This window comes from Botryllus schlosseri, chromosome 4, assembly GCF_051294905.1.
Source record: "Botryllus schlosseri isolate E-star chromosome 4, Bs_hap1, whole genome shotgun sequence".
Lineage (NCBI taxonomy): Eukaryota > Metazoa > Chordata > Ascidiacea > Stolidobranchia > Styelidae > Botryllus > Botryllus schlosseri.
In genome coordinates, this window is record NC_137239.1 from 7,451,760 (window position 1) to 7,479,363 (window position 27,604).

General features: G+C 39.9%; 3 protein-coding genes across 4 annotated transcripts in view; 1 reads left to right on the forward strand and 2 right to left on the reverse strand.

The window, feature by feature from the left end:
• LOC145438096 (uncharacterized) overlaps positions 1–27,604 on the reverse strand; it is a 367,020-nt gene that overhangs the window by 249,122 nt on the left and 90,294 nt on the right. The gene's annotated exons all lie outside the window — the stretch shown is intronic.
• On the forward strand, positions 2,521–25,386 carry LOC145438084 (uncharacterized). 2 transcript variants are annotated; one of them, XM_080315479.1, is made up of 4 exons: positions 2,521–2,829; positions 2,897–2,959; positions 15,365–15,609; positions 25,049–25,386. In XM_080315479.1, exons 1-4 carry the CDS (start codon positions 2,550–2,552, stop codon positions 25,244–25,246), a joined length of 786 nt encoding a protein of 261 aa, XP_080171605.1. In that variant the 5' UTR covers positions 2,521–2,549; the 3' UTR covers positions 25,247–25,386. The 2 variants fall into 2 exon arrangements, with proteins under 2 accessions (XP_080171605.1, XP_080171606.1); XM_080315480.1 differs by lacking the exons at positions 15,365–15,609; positions 25,049–25,386 and adding an exon at positions 4,297–4,931.
• Positions 8,108–10,632, reverse strand: LOC145436963 (uncharacterized). The gene is made up of 3 exons (XM_080314148.1): positions 10,163–10,632; positions 9,918–10,078; positions 8,108–9,481 (listed from the first exon to the last, which is right to left on the reverse strand). The coding sequence occupies exons 1-3, from the start codon at positions 10,343–10,345 to the stop codon at positions 8,362–8,364; spliced, it is 1,464 nt and encodes a 487-aa protein (XP_080170274.1). The 5' UTR covers positions 10,346–10,632; the 3' UTR covers positions 8,108–8,361.

Sequence of the window (27,604 nt, forward strand, 5' to 3'; positions counted from 1 at the left end):
ATTGAAATACAGACAAAATCTGGTTTATCAAATAAGTATGTGCCTTGGCGGGAAGAATAGGATCAAGCAACGCGGAGCTACCATAAGCAGCCTACTCACTGTGTGGCACGCTAACTTCATTCAAGGCCAATTAGCAATGATTTTTCCCACGTTTAGGCTTAGCGTAGTCTCTGATATCTGGGTAATTCCACTGGTCTCATATTCGTGCGATGTAGGCTACTGTCAGCCAGATATCCTTAGCACTGATAATCGGCTGATCATGGCCAATGTCGATGTTGGTTGAACAGATGCTTAGAGGACGATATGTTATGAACTGCTGCCTTCGCCATCGCTGCAGTCTTTTCAATTCACCATCAGACTTATACTGATGTTTGGGCATATGGCATTCACTTCGTGGCTTCAGTCTTCATCGTAAAATAAAGGCTAAATATAGCAACAAAATACCTCGTAGATCAACTGAAAAGAGCATCACAAATTTCTATCAGAAATTATTACAAGATATAGTATTTGGCTGAACATTTGAAATGCCAACCGTTGTAACGAACATCAATGATTGTAAATTCAGTCACAGATATTGCAGACAGAGAAAATAGATGGGGTGAGCATATCCCATGTTTCGTTAATGTACATACATTAATGAATGCACTAAGAAATGATGTCAAAGCCATAACCAGACCACAACACGCCAATGTCCGGTGAGGGGTTAATGACACTCTTCCGCGGTTTAGCATTAAAATATCAACGGACCGGTAGTACGAATTACGTTCAGAGCACTAATAACTTGACAAGTATCACGCTGTTCGCTGCTGCCAATCTGACATTTCAGCCCACGGAAAACTATAAGCATTTATACCAAGTTCTATTATAGCAGCCTAACGCAAACAAGCAGTTAATCTGACTGAACTGCTATTCGAAACACCATTTGACTATCAATACACATCTAAGCAAGCATGTAAAAAATTTCATTAAACCCGAAATATCCCTTGCTCAACTTATCTCAACGAAGAACTTCATTCATATTGCCTTTCAACGCTGTAATCTCGGAAATACAATTCGCCGGTATAGACGGAGTATAATTCAAACTAATTGTGCAGCGGTAAACAACCTCCAATGACTAATGACATCACAATCACTCCACGATCAAGTGCTCACGAACCTGGCAAAGCTAGGCAGAAGAAAGGTCACGATGAAACCGCGTCATAATCAAGCGCAATTAGATTGGTTACACACCAATCTCTTTGTCCGACCGATGGAAAGGAGAACAATCGATCTTTTTAATTCGAGAGCGATCAGTTTTTGGACATCAGAGGTGCCGCCCCGCTGCAGTGTTAAAACGGTTGCGTTCACTTCTCTCCTGCACTTTCTTCGCCTGTTTCGGCATTGAATGTACACACTTTTGTTGACTGGGCGGCGGCAGCCATTTAGGCGCGTATGGGTATGGACAAATAATAATAACAATATTGTATATATCGAAGTTTTCGGTCAGCACAAGGGCAGACCTTTTCGGCCAAGGTCTTCTCGCTGTTCCTCATTCCTGCACACTTCTCGGAGTCGCATGTTACGTGGCCTATAACTTCATATGTCTTGGTGCGTCGTGGCGCGGTGAAGGCCGACGCCGAAGTGACCATTTCTATAAATCATGCGTAGTTTTTGTTGGGAGAAGGTTACACCATAATCAATATATTTGACCACATTAAATCGCACGCAATGCCAAAAATACATTTTGAAAAAGTTGCATAAATTTTGCAAATACCTGAGTAGAATTTTCCGTTTCAACTTACACTTCTACTCGAATCGCTTTCTCAACTACTTCGACCACCTATTGCTCACTGCTAATTCATACATTGTATCAGTATCAAGAGACCTAATGCTAAGTTTGCAAAAACTGCGCGCTATTGCCACACAGAGAATGAAACTATTCGAATATTCTTTCTGGGTTGGTCAGTCGGCCAGGTTTCTTTTTTGTCCAAACCTTGTGCAAAGACTGGTAAAAAAACTGTTACACCAAATATTATTGATTATGTCGACGTGACAGTTAACGTATAGACCAGCAGTTCCCAACCGTTTTCGACTCACCACCCCTTATCAATCTCAACAAAAATTTTCGCCACCCATATTTACGGATTTGAAAAAGAGGACATATAAACAAGATAGTTATTTCACCTAACTCTGATCACTGGTGAATTCACGGAAAAAGGCCAATTTCCCGAGGTGATAGGTGCTTGGAAAACCGATTTACGCGACTACTTTCCGTTGAGTTGACCTTTTTTTCGCTTCATATTCAGAATAAGACGTTTTCACGTGCATTTTTGGTCATAATAATTAAATAAATCTCACTGGAAATTCTAACATTTTGCACCCTATCGCCCTCTTCGGTACCCCCATAATGTTCTCAAAATAGCCCACTGCGGTCGATGTCGCCGACGTTAGGAACCACCCGTATCGACCACATTCACTCCCCGGTAACAAGTTTTTCGCAGGGTCTTCATTGTGGATCCGTGATTTGAACCAATTTTGTTTTTCAGATCATTTTTAGACTTCCTTGCATCATGTCGAAATCTATCTCAATGTTTATTCCTATTCTCGCATTGTTGTGGTGCGTGATGTCGAGTAGCCAACAACATTTGGTTTGCAAGAACATCGAAGATGTTTTTACTGATGACGGACTAGCTGAAACCCGACCACGTCACAGAAGATTCCAAGGCCCTCCAGGCAAAATGGGTTCAAAAGGCGAGCGTGGAATAAGAGGATTGCCTGGGACTGAAGGTAGTCCCGGTAGGGTGGATTACGACCGAGTTGATGACGTCATAGACGAGAAAATCACGAATTGTAAGTCGTTCGTTAAAATATTCCGAGCCCGCATACGACCAATTTGGTTCTAATATTTTCTTTACAGCCTTCAGCGTAATGAATTCAACAATACCTGAACTGAAGAGAAATCTATCAACTCTGTTATCAGGTATATATACTATGTATTGCAATTCATATAGCAGTAAGATATATGGACGGATCTGTAATATTTAAAACAGTTTCAATATTATAGTAATAGTATATAAGGCAAAGGGTGTCGGTTGTTGCCATCGTTGTTGGTGGACTGACTCTGTCTAACGTCATATCTTCCCAGCCAGTGTTTCTTAATGGTGTTCTATGGAACACTAAGTGTCCCATGTGCCAGTTCAGGGGTTACTTCGAAGTCAAAATACATACACCCAACTCATTGATGTGATTTCTGATGACACGCTCGCCCGACCATAATTGGTTACAGGCAATTGTAGGCCCAATCAATACTTAATTGTGACTGCTGCGGTGGTACGTCATGTGCAGCAGCATTCAAGCTCGAAATCGAAACCCCGTCCATCTGAAGTTCCATTTCCATCTCCAATATTTATAGGTACATTTGTATTTAGGCTTTTGGTACTTCGTGCACTTGCAATCTATAGTAATGTATTAGTTGTGTATTGTGGTGCATTTTTGTTTTTATTATTCGGCGAATATTCGGGATTCCCAAGATTAGCGTAAATGTTACACACGTTATTAACGGTTAAGAATCATTGTTGTAAACCCTCGGTATTTAATTTGTGGATACACGATTTCGTGTGATGAACCCAATATAAGTACAGACTTTACAAATGCTTATGTAGTTTCGTTGAAATTGATATTGCCACAAGTGTCCAATTCAAAAGCGCCGAAAAACATACAAAGTTCATGAAAATAAAATTCAACTTCATGCGCATTTCTCACTAGTTGTACGGCGAAGAAAAGTATTCCTTCCAACGATATATGCCGACGAGTATGCTTCATTGGAAAAATGTGTTCATATGTAGAAGATTGGACTTTTAGATTTAGGCCTAGTTTAGCGACATAGTTATCGTTGTGGCACGGTTCCCGGATTTTATAAAATCTAATTCTATATTTACTATGGTATCTCGTTGCAGGTATCACCGTAATCACACCACAATGAATGGACTGAATTCGATAAAGTAGTAGATATTTGAGGATTCTGTGTTGATCTTGATACTGTATTCATCCAATTCCCTATCCTACTTATCGCGGATCTTGCATTGCGTGCAAGACTTCGTCCTTATTTATACATCTGGGAAGTCGATTTCGAACATAATTTCAAGAAGGGGCTATTTTACTTCACGTAATCCGATCTGCTCATGATTGGTGCCTCAATGATGTTTTCTTGAAACACCTGAATGTATCTGTCTTGAGCGGGAATGGTATAACTGCGATAAAATCAGGGTTTATCTAATGAGCAGGCACACAATATCAATTGTACAATTTGAATTTTAGAATGGGAAGAAATGAAGCCAACGATCGTCGAATTGGAGAGAGAAAAAGCAGCAGCAGGTCAAAATTTGAACGACTCTTTCGCTATTGGCTGCTTTATTAAAATTTATGTGGACAATTCGTAACAATGATTAGAATCAAGCTCTCTGTCTGGCAATCATAGCAAGTCTTGTACATAAAATGCGTTGGCGCTATTGGAAACCTAAATACGTAGATGATTTGCGTACTGTTGTACACCGATTCACTTTCCAGACTGATTATTTCACTCCCATATGCCACCATTTCCCACATGATTCAAGCAAGTTGCTGAAGAAGATTAGCTGTGTTATAAGACCATAGAATCGAATATTAACCGTTTTCTAATCGATCAAAATCTACCAGTGAATGAAACAAGTCGATTTGACAAAAATCATCTTTCAACTCAGTGGAGGTCACGAAATGAAGATGATATCAAATACTTACATCGCCACCTCGTGTTCTTCGAGTCGTAAGAACCAAATGAATCACATGCGCAGAGATATAAAACTACATTTACAATAATTTGCCTCGCTGCACAGTATAAAATCGAATTGAAATACGCAATCTCTCATCATTGCTCATCACTGTGCTTGTACAGGATGATTTATTCCTACCCTTTACAGTTTGTAAATCATATTCACAGCAGTGTTGGGATGACTCGAGTCATGACTTGACTCGAGTCAGACTCGAGTCACCTTTTTCGTATGACTTGACTTGACTCGAGTCACTTTGCAAAAATGACTTGACTTGACTCGGCGCATCAAAAATGTGGATTGACTCGTGACTCGGAGCAAAATTCACGAGTCAATTTCAAGTTATCAAGTAATCGGTGTCGATAAAAATCACTGTATCTTCCATATGTTCGAATTGTTCGCGAAATGCTGGTGTAACCCGTGAGAGCGACAAATCACTCAATGATCGTGTGTTTCACTGAGCCACCATTGTCTCACATAAATAAAATGACCACACACGTAGTAATTGAAGCGTACAGCTTAGGTTGTAAACTGAGGTATTTCAATAGCATAATATTCATTTCTGTTTTCTGTTCTTATACCTTAACCAAACCACTCGTTTTAATGAAATTGAATTATAATATAGTTTATATACTTCTCAACTATTGGTGTCGGCTCGAATGGTATCATATCAACATGTAAATGAGTAGTGTATTGCATCTTATCAATTCGTTTTTCAAGTTTGGCTGTTAACTATAAACTGAGGCTATGCAATTACTTACGTAGTTGAACAGATCAACGTAAATGCCTATGTGAGCGATACAGTGCCTTCTTGCGTGTATATTTAACTTTATATCCGTTCATCGGTTCAGCATCAATGACCACATCAATCTGTTAATCAGACAGCTAGTAAAATTCAATGACGTAATCATGCCTTATACTCCGAAAAGGCAATTTGACTTGAATTGTGACTTGACTCGTGACTTGACTTGACTCGTGACTTGACTTGACTTGACTCGACTTGACTCGAGTCACCTTCAAAAATCGAGTGACTTGACTTGACTCGAGTCACTTTCGAAAATCGATTGACTTGACTTGACTCGAGTCAAAATGTGCAATGACTCGAAATGACTCGTGACTCGAAGGTAGTGACTTGATCCCAACACTGATTCACAGATACACATCATTTCAGCATAAATATGTTCGTCGAGAGCAGTTTTTCCCGTCTCTTGCAAGCTTCCTTAACACTACTTTTTCAGTTCTTCGGATTTGACCGAAATTTGGATCAAGTTATTTTGAAATAAATTCGAGTAGCTTGATCACAATTTCGAGTTTTTAAATTCAATTTTCAGCTTTTCAAGTTGATGCATGATAAAAACAAGCTTTTCTGATAAAAAGTTTGGTGGGTCTGTATTTGAGCTATGTTGTAGATGTAGAAGTTGCTATAATATATCATTCGAGCTATAATTTAGCTTTCTCGTGTACGGCACTCAAGTTTCAGGTCATTGCTAATGGAAATCATCGGAGTGTCCCTCTCATTTCAGTCAACTGAATATTTTCACCATGAGTCATCATATGAAAGCTCTCACAGAGGTGGTCAAAGTAGTCAAGAAAGCTACTCAAGTAGAAGTAGAAGTAGCGACGGAAAAAAATCTACTCAAGTACGAGTAGAAGTACTTCTTCCATAAGCAACTTAAAACTACTTGAAGTAGAAGTAGAATTGACTGGCTTTAACTCTACTCAAGTAAGTAAGTAGTTCTGAAAACGATTCTATATAATTCGTTCACATGGATTGTCAAAAGCTGCAAATTGAGCTAAGCGAAAGGTGCCGAATTTGATTCATATTGATGCGTACCAGGAGGTATCCAATTTTCGACAGCATAAGCATAAGCAACCGCATCATGGGATGAAAATGATAGTATTGATATGGAAATGCGAAACTAGTCCTCTGTTTTCTAGAACAGCACGCTTTAGAGAATATCATGGCATGGTGCCCTCCCCATATTATAAGGCCCGTAGTTTAGTCGAAGAGCAATACGAGGAAGTTGTATAGGATACGGTGTAAACACTTTGCGCGATTAGTAAACGTTAATCAAAAATGGGGTGGACCGTCAAAATGACATATTGTGTATCTTTATTTCCGGAAATCAAAGGCATTACTACACTTGCTTTTATACTTCAACATGTAGGCTATGTTATCCAGACAAAAGAACTGATATTAATTAGAACTCAAAGTATATGATACTGAGAATGGACGATTTTCATTTTTGCTCACGAGCGCCGCCGTTATGGTCAAGGGATGGCGGTCGGAGAATCTTGCTTCGTGCGCGCAGATGGCAGTTTTGGAGTTGGCTTCGCTATTTATCTCTGTGGGTTGTCGATATGATGCAGTTAAGGGTATCGATGCTAAATTAAGATAAATAGCATGTTTGTTATTAGCATGGAATCTTTTTTTAGCGAAAAACAGCCGATTTCAGCCGTTTTACGAAGTTTTTCGGTACTGGTTTGTGACAACTCACCTGAAGTCAAGAACATCATGGCATATCAGCTTGACTTCTAAGATTTATTCTATGTGTAAAATGGCTGGTCATAACGGATATATTTACGTAATTTATATTAGTGATTTTATTCCTGTAATACAGTTTTATGTTTAATATGGACAGGTTGATTTCTTGCAAAGAACTTTTACGATAAACAATCTATTATTATACGGTATTGCCTGTGAGATAACAGACATGAAGGTGTGTAAACCACGAAATCACACCATGCCTGTCCTGTAACAGCTAGTTGGCCCATGACCTGATAAAAGTAATTGTCATTCTCTTTGAGAAAATAGTGGCCATGTGCTCTCTGCATGTAAGATAAATTACTAATTTCCTTCGTTGGGCATTTAATTTCAACCAAGCCATACTTATCATCTGCCTCCGCCTGCCTCCAAAAATTTAGACTAACGGCGTCCAACTTTGGACGCATATGCTGCGGTCAATGCTTGATATTGTCAAAACACAAATTTGTGCTGCAGCATTTTATGTTCCAGGTGCAGATGTGCGTCATCAACCAACCAACCACAACGCCACGGACCTTCAATGATGGACGGGGATATTTCAAAATCTGATGGTCTCAAAAGCTAGATATGTCACTGACACCTAGCCCATTTGCTGGATATCAAAGGGTCATGGCGACCCCGGAGATCTTTCATTTTCACCGGGTTCTAACATCCATCAAGCCGCTCACTCCCAGTTGTGTCCCGGATAGCTTTGCATAACTGGCTAGTTCCTAGCAAATGGCGGACAAATTGTCAATATATCTGATAATTTGTCAATATACAATACCGCACACGACTGTTGAATGCTATTTGTTGTTTATTGAACAGATAGGAAATGAGAGGATTATCGATCTAAAGCAGTGAATGAGACTCGTGTATACGTAGCCACTACGTAGTATTGTATCCTCCCTTTGCTGTAGACAAGGTAGAGGATTTGTTACTGTACGCGTCGTCATTGAACCGTCATACATGTAATGACGTTTCTTATAGACCCTGCGATCAAATTTGCAATTAATGAGTTCCAATAGTTCTATAAAACATGCAAGGAAAATTTCAAAACAAAGGGCCCCTAAAGTTGGTGAGAAGACATGCCACACACCACAACTGATTCGCAGTACCAAAAAGAGTGAGTGGAAGGGGACGGCTGAAAAGCTGATTTTCTTTAACTCTCCGAATAGCACGTTCTACGTGGACTCTCAGCGAGGCAATTTCCTGCGTTCGATGAACCTGTCCTTCTGAAAACCGTCCTTCGGTATTTATAGGTGGCATGTTCAATCCAATGTTTCGGTCCTGCAAAAGTTTTTCAATATTAAATCCTTTGTCAGCCATCACCGAATCACCGGGTTCAAGTAGATCAAATAGGCCAGACCGTTTACATATCTCCTTGTCTGAAATGCTTCCAGAATAAAGCGAACTAACAAAAATGACAGGGCCATGTGGCGCAATACCAATCAAGCATTTACAAGTTACATAGTTCTTATAGTAAGAAAAAAGTTCACTCTGAAGAAGCAAGGATGATGGTACCTGCACTCGTACTTCACAGCAGTCTATTATAACACGTGTGTTACCATAATTTCCGAATCTGGAGGACTGGGGCATATGTTCTCTAATTTTCTCTCTACTCGCCCAAATTGGCAAGCTGTCAAGAGTAAAATATAAAAAATTTGCCCAAGTTATCGATAACCTGCTAACAGATGCAGTGGACAAGTTGAATCGAACACCAAGGTCTTTCACTCCAAAGCCTTGGCGAATCCGACAAAGAAATAAAAACAGTTCGTCTTGCAATGGCAGAGTTCTTGAATTTGCCTTTGCATTGAAATTCATCAGCTTACCACTTCTGACATCATCTTTAACAGCTGACCAAAGTGGAACAGTTGCAGCTGTTGATGAGATTATGTCAAAAAACTTCAAACACACACCATAACTTGAAAATCCAGAATAATAACGAAACATATCATCGGATGCCTTGAATCGTTCAATACCAAATGTGCACAAACTTAGCTTTTCAAGTTCTTCACTTAAATCCTGAATTCTTTCCTTTGCTTTAGATAACTTTTCGAAGAGGGGCAATTCTTCTTCACAGTACGTGTGATCCAGCAATGGCTGTTGTAGATATGGAATCTGATGGTCGATGGTACTTGGACCAGGACTTTCTTCTGGAGTGTGATGTCCACTACAAATACATTTGGATGCATTAATAACATGCATGTGACAGAAATGAAAACATTCATAGTTACGGTATCTATACGATGAACTAAAAATGGCAGTTATTGAGCTCGGGATTTTGCTGCACTTATCATAATAACCAGAAATACTTTTACGCGATTCCAGAATGGCCAAGCACTCATTGCATCTTTTTTCTGATAATGAGTTGTTCAAGTAATATTTTTGGCTGCACTAAACTCTACATATTGTTAGCAAGGCAGTATTATGTAGTGATAGGTTACTCTCCCTTCCACCCCATTGATATATTTGCCGAGTTCATGAAATAGTTTTGAATAATATTGGAATCTCTCTCACATAAAAGACCTATCTACTGTGTAACGGTCATTGTTAAGAAATAAAAGTAATTTGTAGCACCATATCATGTCAGTATACATTGACCTCACATCTGATGCCTGTGCAACACCCTTCTTGATGGTGGTGTTGACTTCGTCCAATTGAATATCCCAGGAACAGCTCCAATCTTCAAATAGTGACGTCCGCCAGACTTTAGTCTATAATCCTCGTCATTAAAATGCTGCCCACAAACACGTGTATTTCCAGTTATCTAGAGAAAAGTCAATAGCAACATTATCACGATAGAACAGGAGAGAGTATAATCGGATTGAAACACTTCAGGTAATTTACTCACTTTGAAATTCGGCCCGATTTCACGTCTAATTCTTTGTATCCATTTCTTCCTAATTTCTTCTTTCACGGGAAACCTATGAAAAGATAAATTTATGGTCTTTCTCGAGTCATTGTTGCATTTTGGAACACAACAATGATAATGTGATCTTCCTGTCACAGTCCACGATCCCGCATCTGCATTCATGTCTGTTTATCTCACAGGCAATACCGTATAATAATAGATTGTTTATCGTAAAATTTCATTGCAAGAAATCAATCTGTCAATATTAAACATAAAACTGTATTACAGGAATAAAATCACTAATATAAATTAGGTAAATATATCCGTTATGACCAGCCATTTTACACATAGATTAAATCTTAGAAGTCAAGCTGATATGCCATGATGTTCTTGACTTCAGGTGAGTTGTCACAAACCAGTACCGAAAAACTTCGTAAAAAGGCTGAAATCGGCTGTATTTCGCTAAAAAAAGATTCCATGCGAATAATAAACATGCTATTTATCTTAATTTAGCATCGATACCCTGAACTGCATCATATCGACAACCCACGGCGATAAATAACGAAACCAATACCAAAACTGCCATCTGCGCGCACGAAGCAAGATTCTCCGACCGCCATCCCTTGACCATAACGGCGGCGCTCGTGAGCAAAAATGAAAATCGTCCATTGGTAGTGAAATATAAATGCTACTTTTAAAAGTCCAGAAAGTTTCAAAGGTGGTATGTTAAAATAGCTTTAAAACTTATAAAAAGGTCAGAGTCCAATTTCGAGAATAGGACACGCCATGGACATGCTAGATTACGATATCCTAAGTCAAGGGTCGGCAACCTACGGCCCGCGGGCCGGATCCGGCCCGCCAAGCGAAATCGTCCGGCCCGCGACATAATAATTAGTTATCACAAGAATACGGCCCGCCGCTTCATAATGAGTTTCAATCTGCAGTGCATGAAAAAAATGCGGCATTGCTACGATATAATAGTAGCCTATACATCGTATTAGTCTATTGTTACGCCATGAAACGAAGGTGGTTGAAGTAGGAGATGGAATGGAGATAGACTAGACTGGATCAGTGCTTATCAATCGGGTGTATCTCGCAACCGAAGGTGTGACAATAAACGTGTTCTTCCTTTGCTTTAAAACACGCTTGGAGCGTCTCAGACGCAATGACGGAATTTCAAACTATTCAATTATAGATAACTGGCCTCCGTATGTTAGTTAGCCTGTCTATAGTTTGCTTTTCCAGAAGGCATTGTGTGCCCAGACAAAAAACCTGAATAGTGTTTTGGCCACAATGGTGAAAACTGTTAATATGATTTTTGTCTCATCAACTGAATCAGTTACGCCAGATATTACGAGAAGCAGAGAACCAATATGGCGATGTCATGTAGGCCTATACCTGTCATGTTCGCTCATTGAGTAGAGCAGCTGTACTTACACGAGTGTATGAACTGAGAAATGAAATAGCAACTTTCCTCGAAAATACAAATATCGCCGACTCATAATCTTGTAATCCAAAATGGGTATATCTCAACGTCACATCTGAACAAATTGAACTTGCAACTTCAGGGGGAAAACAACTACATACATGAGATCTTGAGGCGCATTCAAAACAAATCTGTGACTCTGGAAATGTCAACAGTACAAAGAAAATTACGCCCACTTTCCTATACTGGAGGAGAGAAAACCTAGCACCAACACTACATTTGTAACTGTGATACGAAATTTAACTACTGAATATTCACCCTCTTTTCCGACATTCCTTCTCTACAAAATGAATTCTGACTATTCAGTACTCTGTTTAATCTCGACGCCAATACCATTGCCTGAAAATTTGAAATTGGCCTTTTTGAAATGCGATGCAGTTGAATTGAATGACAAATTTTACAGAAAGAGCATATCGCTGCATGACTTTGACAAAGAGTACGTTCTTGAAATTGGTCTTTATCCCAGCTTGACCAGCAATGCAAAAGAAATTGCATCGATTTTTGGAAGCACGTGCGCACGTGAACAATAGTTTTGAACAATGAAATTCACGAAGAGCAAGCTAAGATCACGTATTTCGGACGTCCATTTTGAATAGGCTCTGATTCTTGTTTCATCTGACTTGTTACCAGAAGTTGAAAACCTTTCACAAAGCAAGCTGCGTCAATTGTCACAATTATTCTGTGTCGTTGAAGTGTAAATACGTGTGACTTCGGATTGGTATGATTGAGATTGCAGCAATTTAGGTTAATATACCGAAGTGAGCGAAAAATATAGTACTAAGAAACAATCCGGCCCGCCAAAGATTGTACACCCGAAATTTGGCCCGCGACTAGCAAAAGGTTGCCGACCCCTGTCCTAAGTAAATGCTAGATTGCGAAACATCGGTTTCAAAGGTTATGATGAGCCATATGTAATGTGATGAACTATTTCATAGGGCGATGGGCGACAATGTGGTGTGAACGGAACCACGCCAACCCGCTACCTAAATTATATTCACCGATACTATCGTGAAATTATACTGGTTACTCCGTATCCGCTACGCGCGACGAAAATTCTGGGCTCTACTCAACTTACTTCAACTTTTATGAAAATTAAATGTTGATACTCCGTGAAAACAGCCCCGAAATTCCTCAGGCTATCTTCCTGATTGGAGGATTGAACTACCTCTACTTGACAAACTGAAAATAGCGAAAAGTAAGTAGGTAGATCACAAAATGTTACGAAGTAGAAAAGCTATGTCTTGGTTAGGGGACTTCAGGGACAAATGATCCGGTATTTGGTCTTTTCTGTAGGTACTGTTGTTGCGTTAGCTGTTAGAAATAAATCATTTTTCTTTCGCTGGTGCCGTAGAAATATAATTCATGGTTTATTTATCTTGTTAAAGAAGGGAGTTATTATTGTTTGTCACAATTAAGTTTCCGAGACAAAAGTCAATCCTACTTTTATATTTTGACCTCAGTCAAATCGAGTCACCAAAATACCACAACTCGAGTCATTGCAATCCTGTCATCGTTTCCTTCAAAAAGTAGAAACTTTTGCGTCATGAGTTTCCGTTGCCCATGTATTTGTGTTACTTTCACGCATGAAATCAGATTTTGAACTTGAATGACGCAGTTGACTGTTATAAGAGGACTTTGAGCTCGATTTTTATTGTAAATAATAACATACACATTTATCGAGTATCTCGGAGTCTGTTGACATGCCATATATAATAGTTGTAGTGACAGGGTCTGGGGGTCTGGGGGCAGAGCCCCACAAAAGCTGCGTTTGTATAAATAAGGGGCTTGAAGTTTCGCCTAGCCCCCTCCCCCAATCCTAGGGCCACCACTGCATATTAGCTACATTTGCCAACACCAGAGACATCTATTCTTCAATCAGAGAGAACCATAATTCTTTTTATATTGTATGAATGCTATATTTAATATTATTTTCATTCGTATATGACTTGCACAACTTTCTTGTCTTCGGTAGTATAGGGTTAACATATGTTGGGATCCGGATCACACATTTGACAAATTATAAAAGTTAGATAACCGAATAAGAAAACGAGTGATTTGAAAAAAATTTCAAGAAATACTCTCGTTTTAACTAAAAGAAAAAATGTCATTCTCCAACTCGACTTCCTAAAGACTAGGGATGGTGCGAACCTCTGAAAGGTTCAGGTTCGTGTGAACGCGAACCTTTTTGAAAGGTTCTGTGTGAACACGAACGTGAACCTCATGACGTCACGTGACGTCATATTGCTAATTCCAATCCTATCTTTCAGTGAAGTGATAGCCTATATCGTACAGTGTACAGCTGTACACAATACCTAGCGACGACTCGGGCCACATAATGCCACAATGCTGAGGTACATATTGGCGTTTTAAACGTCGCTAAATGTATCAACTGAGGCAATCAAGTGATATGATTATCCCATAAAATCAATATTTTCCGTCGTCTAGCCAACAATTTCGACGACGACTTACCAGGGAATAAAAGCTTACGCCTTAACGGTCTAGTCCAGACCGGACAATGTATTCGGCCTCTGAGTATTGCTACATTGATATCGAGCAGAGTGTAAAACAGGTTTCTATACTTGCTACCGATTTTGCTCCATTAACAAGTTATACAGCAGTAGCCAACACCTCAACCGTACGGATTTGGATTTAATGATACAGTGAACCTATGCAGTCAAGATTGACCCTGAACTCCTGCTAGGTTTTTTACATCAGAAAACGATATTAATGTCATTGATTGGTGGAGTAAGCATCATTGCTGACTACGCATTTCGCTCGTGATGTTGTGTGATTGCGGGTCAAGCTCACAGCAGAGAGTCACTAAATGTTCACAAAGGATAATAAAGCTGGATATTTCGAGTAAACAATTGTAACAAAGCAAGTAAAACCTTTGAGATTGTCAAGGTGCATGGTCGTTTGGTCGTTTACTGTTGATTTTTATACTGCCAGCGCCATGCATTGAGTGGCCCGCAGTTGCAATGCAATAAATTTGAACGAAAACTGTCATAATGAAGTGAAAATTGTAATATACGCGAAAGGTTCACAGTGCAGAACCTACCAAGGTTCTCTTGTGAACGTGAACCTCTAAATTTCCGAGGTTCACACACAGAACGCGAACGTGAACCTCGCGTTCACACCATCCCTACTAAAGACCCGATTGAACTTCCAAATGCCTGATTTTGCGTCATTTGTGGCGTATTTTAGTTGTTCTGTCCAATGGCCTGGATCTCAAAGCTATAACGGAGGACTAAATGCTATGAAAAAGGATATTTTGACGTCCTGGGAAAACATTTTAAATCCCTGAAGAAGGTGGAAAAATCCTTCCAAATGAGGACGTTATATCTCTGAGTTATATCTCGACTGGGATGAGTGAGTCTCAGTCGCAATTAAGATTTGAACAAAGAACTGTCAGTAAACGAGGTTTTGATGTGTGTAATCAATTTGATCAATTCAATAAGGGCTCTTTGACGCTTTTCTGGAAAAACTGCTAAAGTATTGACGTCTGAAACATAAAGTCCATACCTTAATAGGAGATTTCCATATCATAAAACACTTACAAAATTCTTACCATATCTTACTTGCACATTTTCATATTCCATATCATATTACGTTCCATACATTACCATACTTCCATAACATACCATACAATACTATGCCCTCCCAATGATATTTGTGACGATATTTCTAAAAACAGCTATACTATGTCTTCATTGCAGAAGATTACTGCCGGAGACGAGAAGGGCTACATGTTTCTGAAAAATGTTTCACTACTCATATTATGTCATCATCATATGATATCAATTATGACAAAGCAGTTGCAGAATGCGCAAAACACGGAGCTCTAATGGCTGAGATTCATGATAGAGCTCAACAAACCGTTTTGTACGATTGGGTTGTCACGAAGATGCCAGCTGGTACATCGGTGACCTACTTATGGTTGGGAATGGAATATAAGCACTCGGTAATTGCATAAGTTTGTAACTATTACACATATGCAGTGTTAGGACTAAATCGCTGCCTTCAAGTCAAGATACAGTTCAGGTCACTGCAGTTTTTAATTTGCATATAATGAAGTCATTACAAATATTCTGCTTTCGAGTAACTTCTAGTCAGCAAATATTTTGACTACCACCTTACTTGTCGTTTATGTCAATGCGTACATGACAACTTCACTCTATTCATATGGAGGTGAGTTGATCCTGTTAACAGCGAAGTAGGTGGTGTGTTTGTAACATGGGGCTGTTTTAACAGTTAGCCAGGGGTGACAAATCTTTTCGACCGGAGGGTCACATGCAATTGACGAACTATCACGCGGGCCACTTGCCGCGCCAAGCGCGAAAAATCTTCAAAGTCCATATAGGTAACTAATAAGTCATTATTATTGTCACTTGAGTATATTGCGGGTCTGCTGTGTATCGATGGGCTCAGTTTGCAAGGACTGCACTATTCGATGCCTGGACATATCGATATCGAAAGCTTCGGCCAACATGCGACAATCATTTTGTGCCTGGGTTTGTATCGTCGACGGTCTTTCTGCGAGCGCAAACGCAAGGTCGCAGGTTGGATGACACTTTCTCTCGAACATAGTTGGTTCGTGCGAATATAGTTAGACTCAATCTAGTACATCAGGCGTTCTTTCATTTTTAGAAGGGGTAACAATATTAAAAGCAAGAAATCGAGTGACAACATCATTCGAGAAGCCTGAAGAAATTTTTTACTTTAAATTAATCTACCGCGGAATATTCTGCTTTATTGTAATGTACGAAGATACAAACATACCAAACATACGAATGGCCCATATATCTGCCATTGCGTCGGAAATGATATTTTAGTCGTGACATCCCGAGTGTTGCGGCCAGATCAATCAAATTTTGGGTTTGCCTTGCAAGTTCACCATCTGGGCAATCCGTTTTTGATAATATTACTAAGTTCGGAAATTACCTCGCGAGCCACGGGTTGGCCGCCCCTGAGTTAGGCTATGGTCAGCAATCGAGAGGGGGTGCTCACGTTTACAGAAGTATTTACTATCAAGACGCTGTGAAACTTTCAAGTATCTACTACCAATTTTGTGTAAAGGATACATTGCTTGTTGCATTATTTCGCAGTATTAAAAGGAATTCAATGTGACAGCGACCCGATTCCACCATGTTCACTGTGTTGAGCATTTTCGATCAACATTTTCAGCGTATAGAATATAGGTAAATATAAGAATGTGCAATTGTGCATATTGTGATGAATAACGGTAAACATCAACGCATCGACTGTGCAAGTATTTACCGAGAAGCCTCTTATCGCATAGTTGACGGCTTTCGTTAGCCTCCATAACTCACTGTGACACTTTTCGCGCATCATTCTATATATTTTCAATCTGCTAAAATATTTCTTTGCTAAATTGCAAGTAACAATTTACCATTGAATTGATTCAATGATCTATATCTCCTTGAGCGTGTCTTTACCAAGAGGTAATAATATACTTTCGCGTTAGTTATGAAATCTGCCATCAATCTTTTCGAATATCGCCATAAAACCAGCACCCGAATAAAGTTTGATAGACTCGCTACACAACAAACCATTAAACGTGAAAGGCTTATGAATTAGATCTATGGAATGGCTTAATCGTCCTAAAAGTAAAATATTAGGGCGACCTGTCGCGAATAGGGTAATTGGTCACGTGACTGATTGCATCTAACAACGAGCAAGCGTGTGTTCTCTGGTACTGTTTTCGACAAAAACCTCTGTAATAACACCATGTAACAAAAAAAAAATGTCCTAGGGAAATAATGCTATTGATGTAAGCTTATGTCATAAAAACATGAAAAATCTCAGTTACACAACCATGCCATCGGGTACGTCGTAGTGAGCCTACTCTAAATATATAGGTGGATTTCATGTCTAGTTACCGAAATAAAATTTGGTCTCCGTCAAGTTTCAGATCTGGCCGAAGATAGTTTCAAAACATTGAAGTCTTTCTGAGCGAATATCCATTGATGATAAGCCTTTCAGTTTTAAGGGAATATTGACTATGGCGTAAGCGGAGGAATGTATCATAATTAGGGCGTTTTTTACCTAAAAACGGATAATTTTGACCTTAAAAATCAACGATATCGTTACGGGTTCAGACTGGGCATTACAAGCTGAACAGATGCTTCCATAGAATCGGCTGTCACGACGATGGCCTTTGTGCAACATGTAGCGTTATAGAGACGGTTGAGCATTTCTTGTTGCAATGTTCTCGATATAGCTCGCAGCGAAACTATTTGAAGGACATAGCATTACGAAACCATAAGCCCATAGATATTGAATCATTTCTCGGCCTCCCTGGCACCAGTGACCTGGAACCTATGGCTTGTGAGCCATATATGGCTCTTTTGGTTATAAGATATGGCTATTTGCCTAATATATATTTTTGTATTGAATCGATCAATATTACAGCAGCTTGTTAGTAAATTTTCATCAGTGTCATATTAATTATTTTCGTGGCAGTATAAGCATGTATTTGAGAGGTAAAGACTATGCCGCTTCACGTTTAGGGGCTAGGACCCCCTCTTTTCAAAATTTTCAAAGTTAAGTTACTATCCCGTTTGCGACGAATCTCACTCCCAAATATGAAAAGAGAATAGCAGACATCGCGACGCCCATATGACAACGCAGTTTTGGAATACACATTATCTTTCTGATCTGACGCTTTATTTCCGAACAATAAATATGCAAATTGTGTGATTTTGGGAGAAAAATGTCATTGTCATTCAGGAACATCGATGGAAAATACCGATAGTAATTGAAGGTTTCACAATTTTAGTTCACTCATCCTGATGATAGGTGAGGTGCTGCCTCACTTGCCTCCCCTGACCCGACGTCACTGATGCATCACTGCTAAGAGTGGGTAGGCATATATACTGCTGTACTGACCATGTTTGGCCAAACGTATGTATGTGATAATGGATTCTCACATTTAAAAGGAGCGTCTCGACGAACCTACGTTCTCGGGACTCAAGTTTTACATGCCTAAATAAGACAACCATCATGATTAGTAGGAGTTTTTACATAAAATATGTAGCGTACACGACGAATCACCCATGTAATGAGTTCGAATCAGAGATACCAGGACATCGCTAAATTTGCAATTGTGACGTAACATTTGATGGAAATCTATGGCTCTTTGGGAGCTGAAATCGAAAAAAATACGGCCAAAATGACTATTTGGACAAAAATGATTCCCGACCCCTGCCCTGCACGGTTTTACCTGTGCTTGATTATGTGTTCCTCACTTAGCGGCATCTATAATGCTATAGGAAAATCGAGTGCACATGCTTACAACACTTTGGTCGGGTGGACAAGACCGTAGCTGCTAAGCACCATCATTCCCAATATATACCCACATACATACATAATTAGGGCGCTTTTTTACCTGAAAACGGAAGATTTTGACCTAAAAAAAATAATTTTGACATTTTATGTGCCTAAAAACATAATTATGACAAACTTTCGCCTTCATGTACGTAAATTATGTGCTTTTGTACATATAATGGTAGAATTGTACTACTTATCTTCATTTCTGGTTGGAACTGTATGACCTTAACAAGTAGTTTGTCCTGAAAAAACTATTTTGACATAAAAACTGATAAATTTTTGCATCAAAACACTTAATTTTACCGAAATCTGGACCTATCAATAATTCCAGTAGTTACATCACGCATTATGTTGGAAATAATTTAAATTTGTTGTAGTACAACGAAATATACTTTCGTACATTCTCGGGTTGAAAGTGTCTGTCCTTACTAAGTAGCTTGCCGAAAATTGAGAAAGAACGTTCAACAGCAGCAGTTGTTGACTGACAGCAGTGAAGTTGTGCGTACACTACTGGCGAAACAACGTATTGCTTCATTCAGACAATCGTGTCTACTTCACAATTTGTCATCATGCGCTTTTTGATATAAAAACCATTGCAGTCGTGCTTCAGTTACGATATTGCAGTACGTTGAGCATAACACAATGTCAGTCTTTTTTGTTTCATTTGATTTGACATTTTTTTGACATTTGATTCGCAATGAGCAGACAACGGGCACTTGGGCAGTCTACATCGGTAAGCCACAAGCTGTAAAATGTCAAATGATAAGTTCACCGACAGTGCAAATATCTACGATACAAACGAAATGCAGGTTGCAAAATAATTTTGACTTTTTGAACAATTGTGACAATTTTTTGACATAGCGCTACAAATTTGACGAAATTTTAACTCTTTTTGAGATATCAAAAAAATCGCACTATATCAAAAAATCGCACTAATCATAATCATATTGACAGAAGAAATGTCGGATGGAGCTCACTGGCAAATATTACATCATGAGTATTAGCAATCTCAATTTATATCTTCTTAACAATTGCTATACACCTTAGGTCAAGTAGTTCGTACTCGGTAGATATTCGAAGCTCGTAGAAGGAAATGACAATCAGCACCCTGCTTGAATTTCGACTTTTCCGAATCGTACATTTCGAAACTGTGGCAATTAGTGCAACTTAAGTTTGGTTCTACTCACAAGGTAAACTTAGATTGCATACTTCTTCTAGGCATCGAGTATGGATAAATGCTTCGCTTAGTCGGTCACATAATTGAAAGTTTTACACTTTTGGAATAAATGATATCAAATCAAATCTTACAACTCAACGGTAGATCAGCGATCCTTAATCTTTTTCACCTCGCGGACCGGTAAAATGTCAAAAACTAATTGGGGGACCTGTGGATCTCCAAAAATGAAGTCAACCGATAAATGTATGCATTCGTTTTTTTACAAGTATGGCAGTACAGCAGATGTTATCAGTCTTTTTATGGTCGCGGCTTATTTTCCGGTTTGAAATTGTTCTTTTGCGCACCATTTAGCCTAAAGTTATAGTCCTGGTCAATGCACGGTAATCGCCGTCGTCAATATGCATATTTCAATAAAATATGCGCATTTTATTTAACTATTCGTATCAAAACCAAGATCACTAGCGACATGAAATCGCGCAAAGCACGAAGAAAATTTTACAGCTGAATAAATATGCTTCACAAATCGACTAGTAAAATAATTTTGCTCTCCTCAATTGGGAGAGGGAGTTGCGGCAACCACGGTCCTGGTAGCTCATATTACATCACGGCTGTCCGCTGATCTGATCCCCGCATGTACGGGCTCAGTTTGCGTGAAGGAGTATAGCTCCACTCTAATGAGGAATAAATATAATTGTCATTGCTAAACGATTCTGGGCAAATGTTCCCTCTAAGCTGCGCACTTGCGATGTCAGAACATCCAACCTAATGATGCAAACAATTCATGTGACTCGTTCATTATGTACATTGTACAATGATTTCAAGGCCAGAAATTTTCAGAAAAAATATGCTAAATCCTTAATCCATTACGATTCGTTGTCGTGGTGACGTATACTATACGCGTGGCGAGATAGCGTCGTGATGTAATCCAAGCAAATCTAAGGGCTCAGTGAGATTGGTCTACGTAAGGGGTGGGCAAACTACGGCCCGCGGGCCGCATGCGGCCCGCAACACCGTTTTGTGCGGCCCGCGAGAGTCTCAAGAAACTTATTAAAAATATTGATATAATGCGGACTAAAAATCTACAGGGACATAATTAAACTTTTTCCTAATATATTTTACCATGTTAATTCTAAGGTAAATACTTCCTGTATTATTTTTTTATGTATAATTTCTGGCGCGACAGCCCGACCTCAACTCAAGGCCCACGCATTTTGAAAGGTTTGAACTGCTAAACATCACAGAAATCCTAAACGGAATTGATATAATTCGGATCACGAGTGTGATTTCAGATTGGCCACTCCAGCAACGTTTATACATTCGTTCTCTGTATGAGTAAATCAGGGGTGGCCAACCTGCGGCCATAGAAGGAAATTTGTGCGGCCGTAGACGCGCACGTCAATTAGTATGTGTTGGCGGCCATCGATATGCAATTTGAATTTACGAATTGACTCCCAATTTCTTGAAAGATTTTAATTAGTCTTGAAATTTCTTTCAATTTCACTTCCTTTTTCGATTTTAATATAGTAGCGATCTTTGCCATCAGAGCCCCACAGTACAGATGCGAAAAGCAGAGGAAATGATGCGCCTGATATCGAAATACCAACTCGAAATCGTGTGCACCTCTCTATACCGACAATCTGATAGGAGGTTAAGAAATAAAAGCTTGCAACAAAGTGACTAACAGCAATTGGCCCACATGGAGATGCATCATCATTTATAACTTGCCTTAAATTCCCGAAAACACCCCGTCCATCAACTCTACCGGTGAATCTGATCACATGGGCTGAGAGTTTGATAGTAATATGTAAAACTACTAATATTAATGACGAAATTCATTAGTGAATCTGAAAAAATTCACGCGCTTCGCACGAATATAAACAGTTCCTTACCATTTCCAGTGCCCACTCGTGATTTCGGTTCGTATAGTAAGCCTATATCATTTAATAGACGAGTCCGGAGTTCACCGGAGACATAGACACTTTAATGTGGTTATTTGGCGCCCAGCTCGCTCGTTAGGAATATGCCCAGGAATGCGCCCGTAGGCTACATGAGTAGTCGAAATCCGGCCGTGAATGGCCAAAATGTTGGCCACCCCTGGCGTAAAAGTAGGCTATTTATATTTATCTACACATAAGCGTGTTTGAAGGTAATATGGTTATGTCAGCATTGTGTCAGCGTGTGTGTCCTGGAACTGACCCAAAAGTGGAATTAGCAAATCTATGAACAGATAGCTGTTCACCGATTTCAATTTCAATCCCTTTTCCAGGAATCAGGACAACCGACTTTCATCCCTATAGTTTTGACAAATTGGTTTTTGAAGTCGACCAGCCTATAAAGTCTCGTCACTGTTTCTGACGCGTGTACGATTTCGTCAAAGCAATGTTTGGTTGGTTTTGAATAAGCATATAGATTATCTCCATGTCCTCGCTATATAATCAAATAGCCTACCAAAATTGTGTTTTGGTTTATAATCCCAATTTTATATAGTGCGGCCGCGAATGGATCCAGATGCTGAATGCGGCCCGCGAGCTCAAAAGTTTGCCCACCCCTGGTCTACGTCATACTTTCTATTTGGTCAAAGGCAATTTGACGGTAATTTTTGAACGGCTTGCCGAGCATTGGCAACCCCCGAAACGGGGCACGATTGTTGCATTGTAACAGAGGTTGGTATGTGACGCAACGATGTCATCTGAGCAGCTTATGAGCAAGTACTCACGAGAGGGAGAGTGTGAATGCTCACTCGTTTGCGCAACAATGACCAATACGCTTGCGGGTTGCGCTGCTCCTCATCTGTTCCCAGACGGAATGGCTGCATCACAAAACCAAACCCCGTTGCAATGCAACATTCTATCCTGATTTTTGAGGGTTCCAGGACTACGAGCGGAATGAAATTTATATTTTTGCAATCAGTACCGCGGTAGCTTTCAATTGATACCCGTTTTAGCAAATGTAATGCTCGGCAAGCCGGTCAAAAATGACCGTCGAATTGCCTTTGACCAAATGGAAGGTGTGACGTAGATCATTCCAATTAGCCGAGAGATTTGCTTGTGTCCACGCCATACTCGTGTATTTTATTATCTGCTCTAGGTGTGCGTGAGCGGTGCAACGCCTTTTTGCATGCATATTTAACTGGCCAACTAATCTGTTCAAAATATAATTACTTTGAATCATCACTCACACTTGAACTGTGACTTGACTCGTGACTTGACTTGACTTGACTTAACCCGAGTCACCTCCAAAAACGAGTGACTTGAATTGACTCGGGTCACCTTCGAAAATGGATTGGATTGACTTGACATAACTCGAGTCAAAATGTGCAATGACTCGAGATGACTCGCGACTCGAAAGTAGTGACTGGATCCCAACACTGAAATATACATGCAAAAAGGCGCTGTATCGCTCAAGAACACGTAGAGCTAAGAAAATACGTGAGTAACTGTATAGCTACATGCTACAGTCTGTTGTTATCAGCCAATATGTAGGGTAGAATACGAAGCCCCGAGAAGTTGAACAAATAGATGTAGTACAATACACTACCAATCTATACACCTCCGGGAGAATATCAACGCACAAATTATATTTGTTGGATTCAAATCATACAAGAGTGTTGGTAAAGGGTGAGCACTTCGTGATGTATGCACTGAGCCGTCTGAGAAACGAAGATACGTTGCTATCAGATTAATCTACTACTTCTACGACAACGTAAGCTTTGATCGTTTTGTTTGCGGTCAATGTATTTGTGATGTAATAATGGAGGATTAGCGAAACGTACAATCAGTGAATGACTGGTATCGCGAATAGCCCTAGCAATGTTCCCTCTATATTTTCACGAATCTGTGCGCACTCACCAACTCACTGCGCGGTCCCTGGGACAACAGCGCGTAACGTCTAAAAAAGGCCATCACTTTGGATTTTTTGTGCGCAGCTTAGATTTTCTGTGCGCAGAGACCGTTTCAGCACTGCGCAATTGCGCACGCGCGCGGCTTAGAGGGAACATTGAACCCGAGCATACATAAGATGGGGTGGTTTCACCGATACAATTTACTTGATAACTTGAAATTGACTCGTTGATTTTGCGCCGAGTCACGAGTCAACCCACATTTCTGAAGCGCGGAGTCAGACAAGTAAAGTCATTTTTGCAAAGTGACTCGAGTCAAGTCAAGTCATACGAAAAGGATAATTCGAGTCATCTCAACACTGCTCTCCGCTGGTACCATGTGAATAGGGCATCAATTGGTATTTCATCATTTTCTGCTCAAGATCCGAAACCTCCATCACATTACATATACATCGAAAGGGTACTCAGTTAAATAGGTTCAAAAACCCTTGAACTTATTTACCTGCATGTGATATTTGCAGCTATCTTTCTATTGAGGCTTCCTCATTAGGCCTCATAGAATTCGTCATTCACCGAAACTCTGTCTTTAATTTTGTGTAATGACGCTGTAAGAACAGTAGGTCAGGGAAGTAGGGGCCCCTATAAACGTCCGACACGTCGACATTCCGAATTGTGCTACTGGCGAGAATCGAACTTGGTTCAGCTCCGCCAACTGCGCCAACGAGCTAGTAGGGAGCACAAGTGAGGATCCAGTGAAACAGGAAAAATTTGACACGTTCATAATGAACATTGACTAGATGACCTTGCTTAAAGGTCGTATCGCATCTCCATCGTCAAAGCATCTCGATGGTGCAGGCGAAAATAAATCTGATCTCTCTCTCTCTCTCTATCTCTCTTGATCAAGGGTGTTACTGGAAGACCGATTTGTTGTGGGGAGAATATCGAAAAAGCGCCTAAGATTCGTTTCCCCTTTCATTTCCTCGCCAATCATTATTTTCCCGCTATTCGGTATTGAGTGCTTGATTGTTCTTATAGACTTCAACCTTGCTGTACCGATCAGGAATGGAAAAAAATTCGAACCAGTTTCAATGGAAACCAGGATCGCCAACCTCTCCATCGTCACACAAGTACATAGTCATGAAAGTGAGAAATGACGGTAGTTCCAGCTTCGGGATATATAATATCCAAAAATCACTCGGGCGGAATGGAGTGCTGTGCGAGAAAGATACCTGATCATTCATAGCAACTACAGAAAAAATGCCTGCCACGAAATGTTGAACTAAGAAAGTTGATCCTAATATGTACATATTGTTATATTATCAATACTGTCTCGATGTAGGAATTAACATGAATCGTCGTAAAATCATTGTAAATAGTTTGATGGTTATTGCATGACACGATCTATATTGTTTCACAAGATTATCTAATACTAGGCAGTGATGATCATCGGACGGACTCGGATAGCATTAGGACAGAATATTGGACAATATCGGACAGGGTTCGAATATTGTCACATATATTTTTCCGGATATTGTCGGATAGTTGTAACTTTTGATACGGATATTTCCGGATAGTTGCCAGCAGAAGTGAGTTTTCATTACAAGCCGACAGAAAGAAGTCATTAATTCGATAACCAAACACAGTCAGTCAACACCTTGCGATATGACTGGTATGACTCTAAAATGATTGCCAACGGTCCAAGCAAAGAGAAATCAACTAACACCACTACTATTCTAGAGTAGACAATACTATACGACCAATCATATTATCACATTTATTTGGTAAAAATTACCACGTGTAACATATTTGCCACTCTAAAGATATATGACACGAAAATTGATAAAAAAAATGGTATGATTGAGATTCGATATGAGCTCTCTTGACCTAGTTATCAGCACCAACGAATTCTCGCAGAGCAGTTTGTGTGTGTCCTTCACAAAATTGAAAACTTCGAAGGCAGAAGGTGTTCTTTCAATCAGGGCTTTGGAGCCGGAACCGGAGCGCGGAGCCGGAGCCCCGGAGCTGTGCATTTTTACCGGAGCTGGAGACGGAGCCGGAGCTCTACATAGAATTCAGCCGGAGTCGGAGCTGGAGCCAGTTATTTGAGGGGTAGCTCCGGCTCCGACGTATTTCATAAGATGCTATTAAATATGCAACAGCCATATCTGCTGAGCTCGCATAATTCAACAGCAGGCCTTCGCTAAATTAAGAATATTTTCCTCTTTGGCGCTACCTTCTCCAACTAACCATGTTCCTTGGGATTTAACAGCAGAACAGTCATATGCTCAATGTTCAATTTTCATATATGAGTGCCGAACCTCGGTATGGTAAATATGCCTGTGAGTATTGTGGGTATTCGGCATACCCGCAATTTCATCATCAGCACAACCTTGTTGGCCAATTGTATGGTTCGAAAATAATGATCACTATGTACTACGCGAAATGGGAGAGAGGATAAAAACGTGATATCGTTGCACATGTCAATATGACGAGCACGGGCCAAGAAATTTCATCTCATCGTTGATATGAATCGGCTGAGCAGATACTCGTTCTTTAGTGATAGTTCTTTAATCGGGTCGCGAAATTGGACAGTGTTATTGTGTATGCAAATATGCACGTGAATTGGAATTCAATAATGCGCACGATCGTCATTCACTCCAGTGAGGATTTTCGAGCGTAAATAGGGGATGGCAGAAGAGAAGGCTAGCTCAAAACGTCGTTACACTCAATAAACAATTGTCACCGTGCGAGATACTCAATGCGAGGTCAGGATTCCATGGTGTTTGATGTTGGAAACAAATTACTGATTTGAGACGCGATTTCCAATTTGTAATCATCTCTTTCGTAAATTCATTCTTGATGTGTGCTTGATACTCTAGTATTCCCGGATTATGGCGCACTGTGACTTGTAAATGTCCAATGTGCATACTGCATAGTTTAATTCGTTATGGGCATGGCGCAATGTGCATTGCTCAGTGTTCAATTCGATTATTCGATTTGTTTAAACGGGAAAATATTATATTCCGATAAACTTGATCGACACCGGATGGACTGGCAACGATTGCACCAATACCGAACGTCAAACCATTGGCGATTTGGTACAAATCGAATTTCTATTGATCAGGTCGTGATATCCTCCCATATTGCTCTTACTACAGTTACAGTTGAATAATAATCGCACATTTAAAGATTGAATTGAGCTGTATGGCTTAATGTTAACGAGTACAGTGCCAGTGTTAAAACGCCGCATAAGAATTTCAATGCTGTACACAGAAATTGCATAGAGTAAAGTGCGTTCTAGTGCAACTATGATGTTATCGACAATTGACAAGTATTCATTATAACGTCACAAGTCGGCACGGCGGTACCTATGGCCTTTTTCATACCGGGGTTCCGGGAATAACATTTCTCGAAAATGTTTACCGGAACCCCTCTATGTGAACATAACACTGGTGTTTCGGGGCGGTATGAACGCACTTATTTTCGGAGATTTTTACGGGACCGACTGAGTATGAACACGAATGGCGCAGCTGGGTTCCCGGAACGCTGTCAATCAAACTTTTAGTTACGGTAACGCGCTGTTCATTCCGA

Bases quoted from the DNA above. Each gene is read 5' to 3' on its own strand.
- LOC145438084 (XM_080315479.1), top strand. From the start codon at position 2,550: ATGTCGAAATCTATCTCAATGTTTATTCCTATTCTCGCATTGTTGTGG. The intron at 2,830-2,896 runs GTAAGTCGTTCG...TTTTCTTTACAG, and splicing joins AGACGAGAAAATCACGAATT to CCTTCAGCGTAATGAATTCA. The intron at 15,610-25,048 runs GTAATTGCATAA...TTGTTCTTATAG, and splicing joins GAATGGAATATAAGCACTCG to ACTTCAACCTTGCTGTACCG.
- LOC145436963 (XM_080314148.1), bottom strand. From the start codon at position 10,345: ATGAATGCAGATGCGGGATCGTGGACTGTGACAGGAAGATCACATTAT. The intron at 10,079-10,162 runs GTGAGTAAATTA...ACTTTTCTCTAG, and splicing joins AAATCGGGCCGAATTTCAAA to ATAACTGGAAATACACGTGT. The intron at 9,482-9,917 runs GTGAGGTCAATG...ATGTATTTGTAG, and splicing joins GTGTTGCACAGGCATCAGAT to TGGACATCACACTCCAGAAG.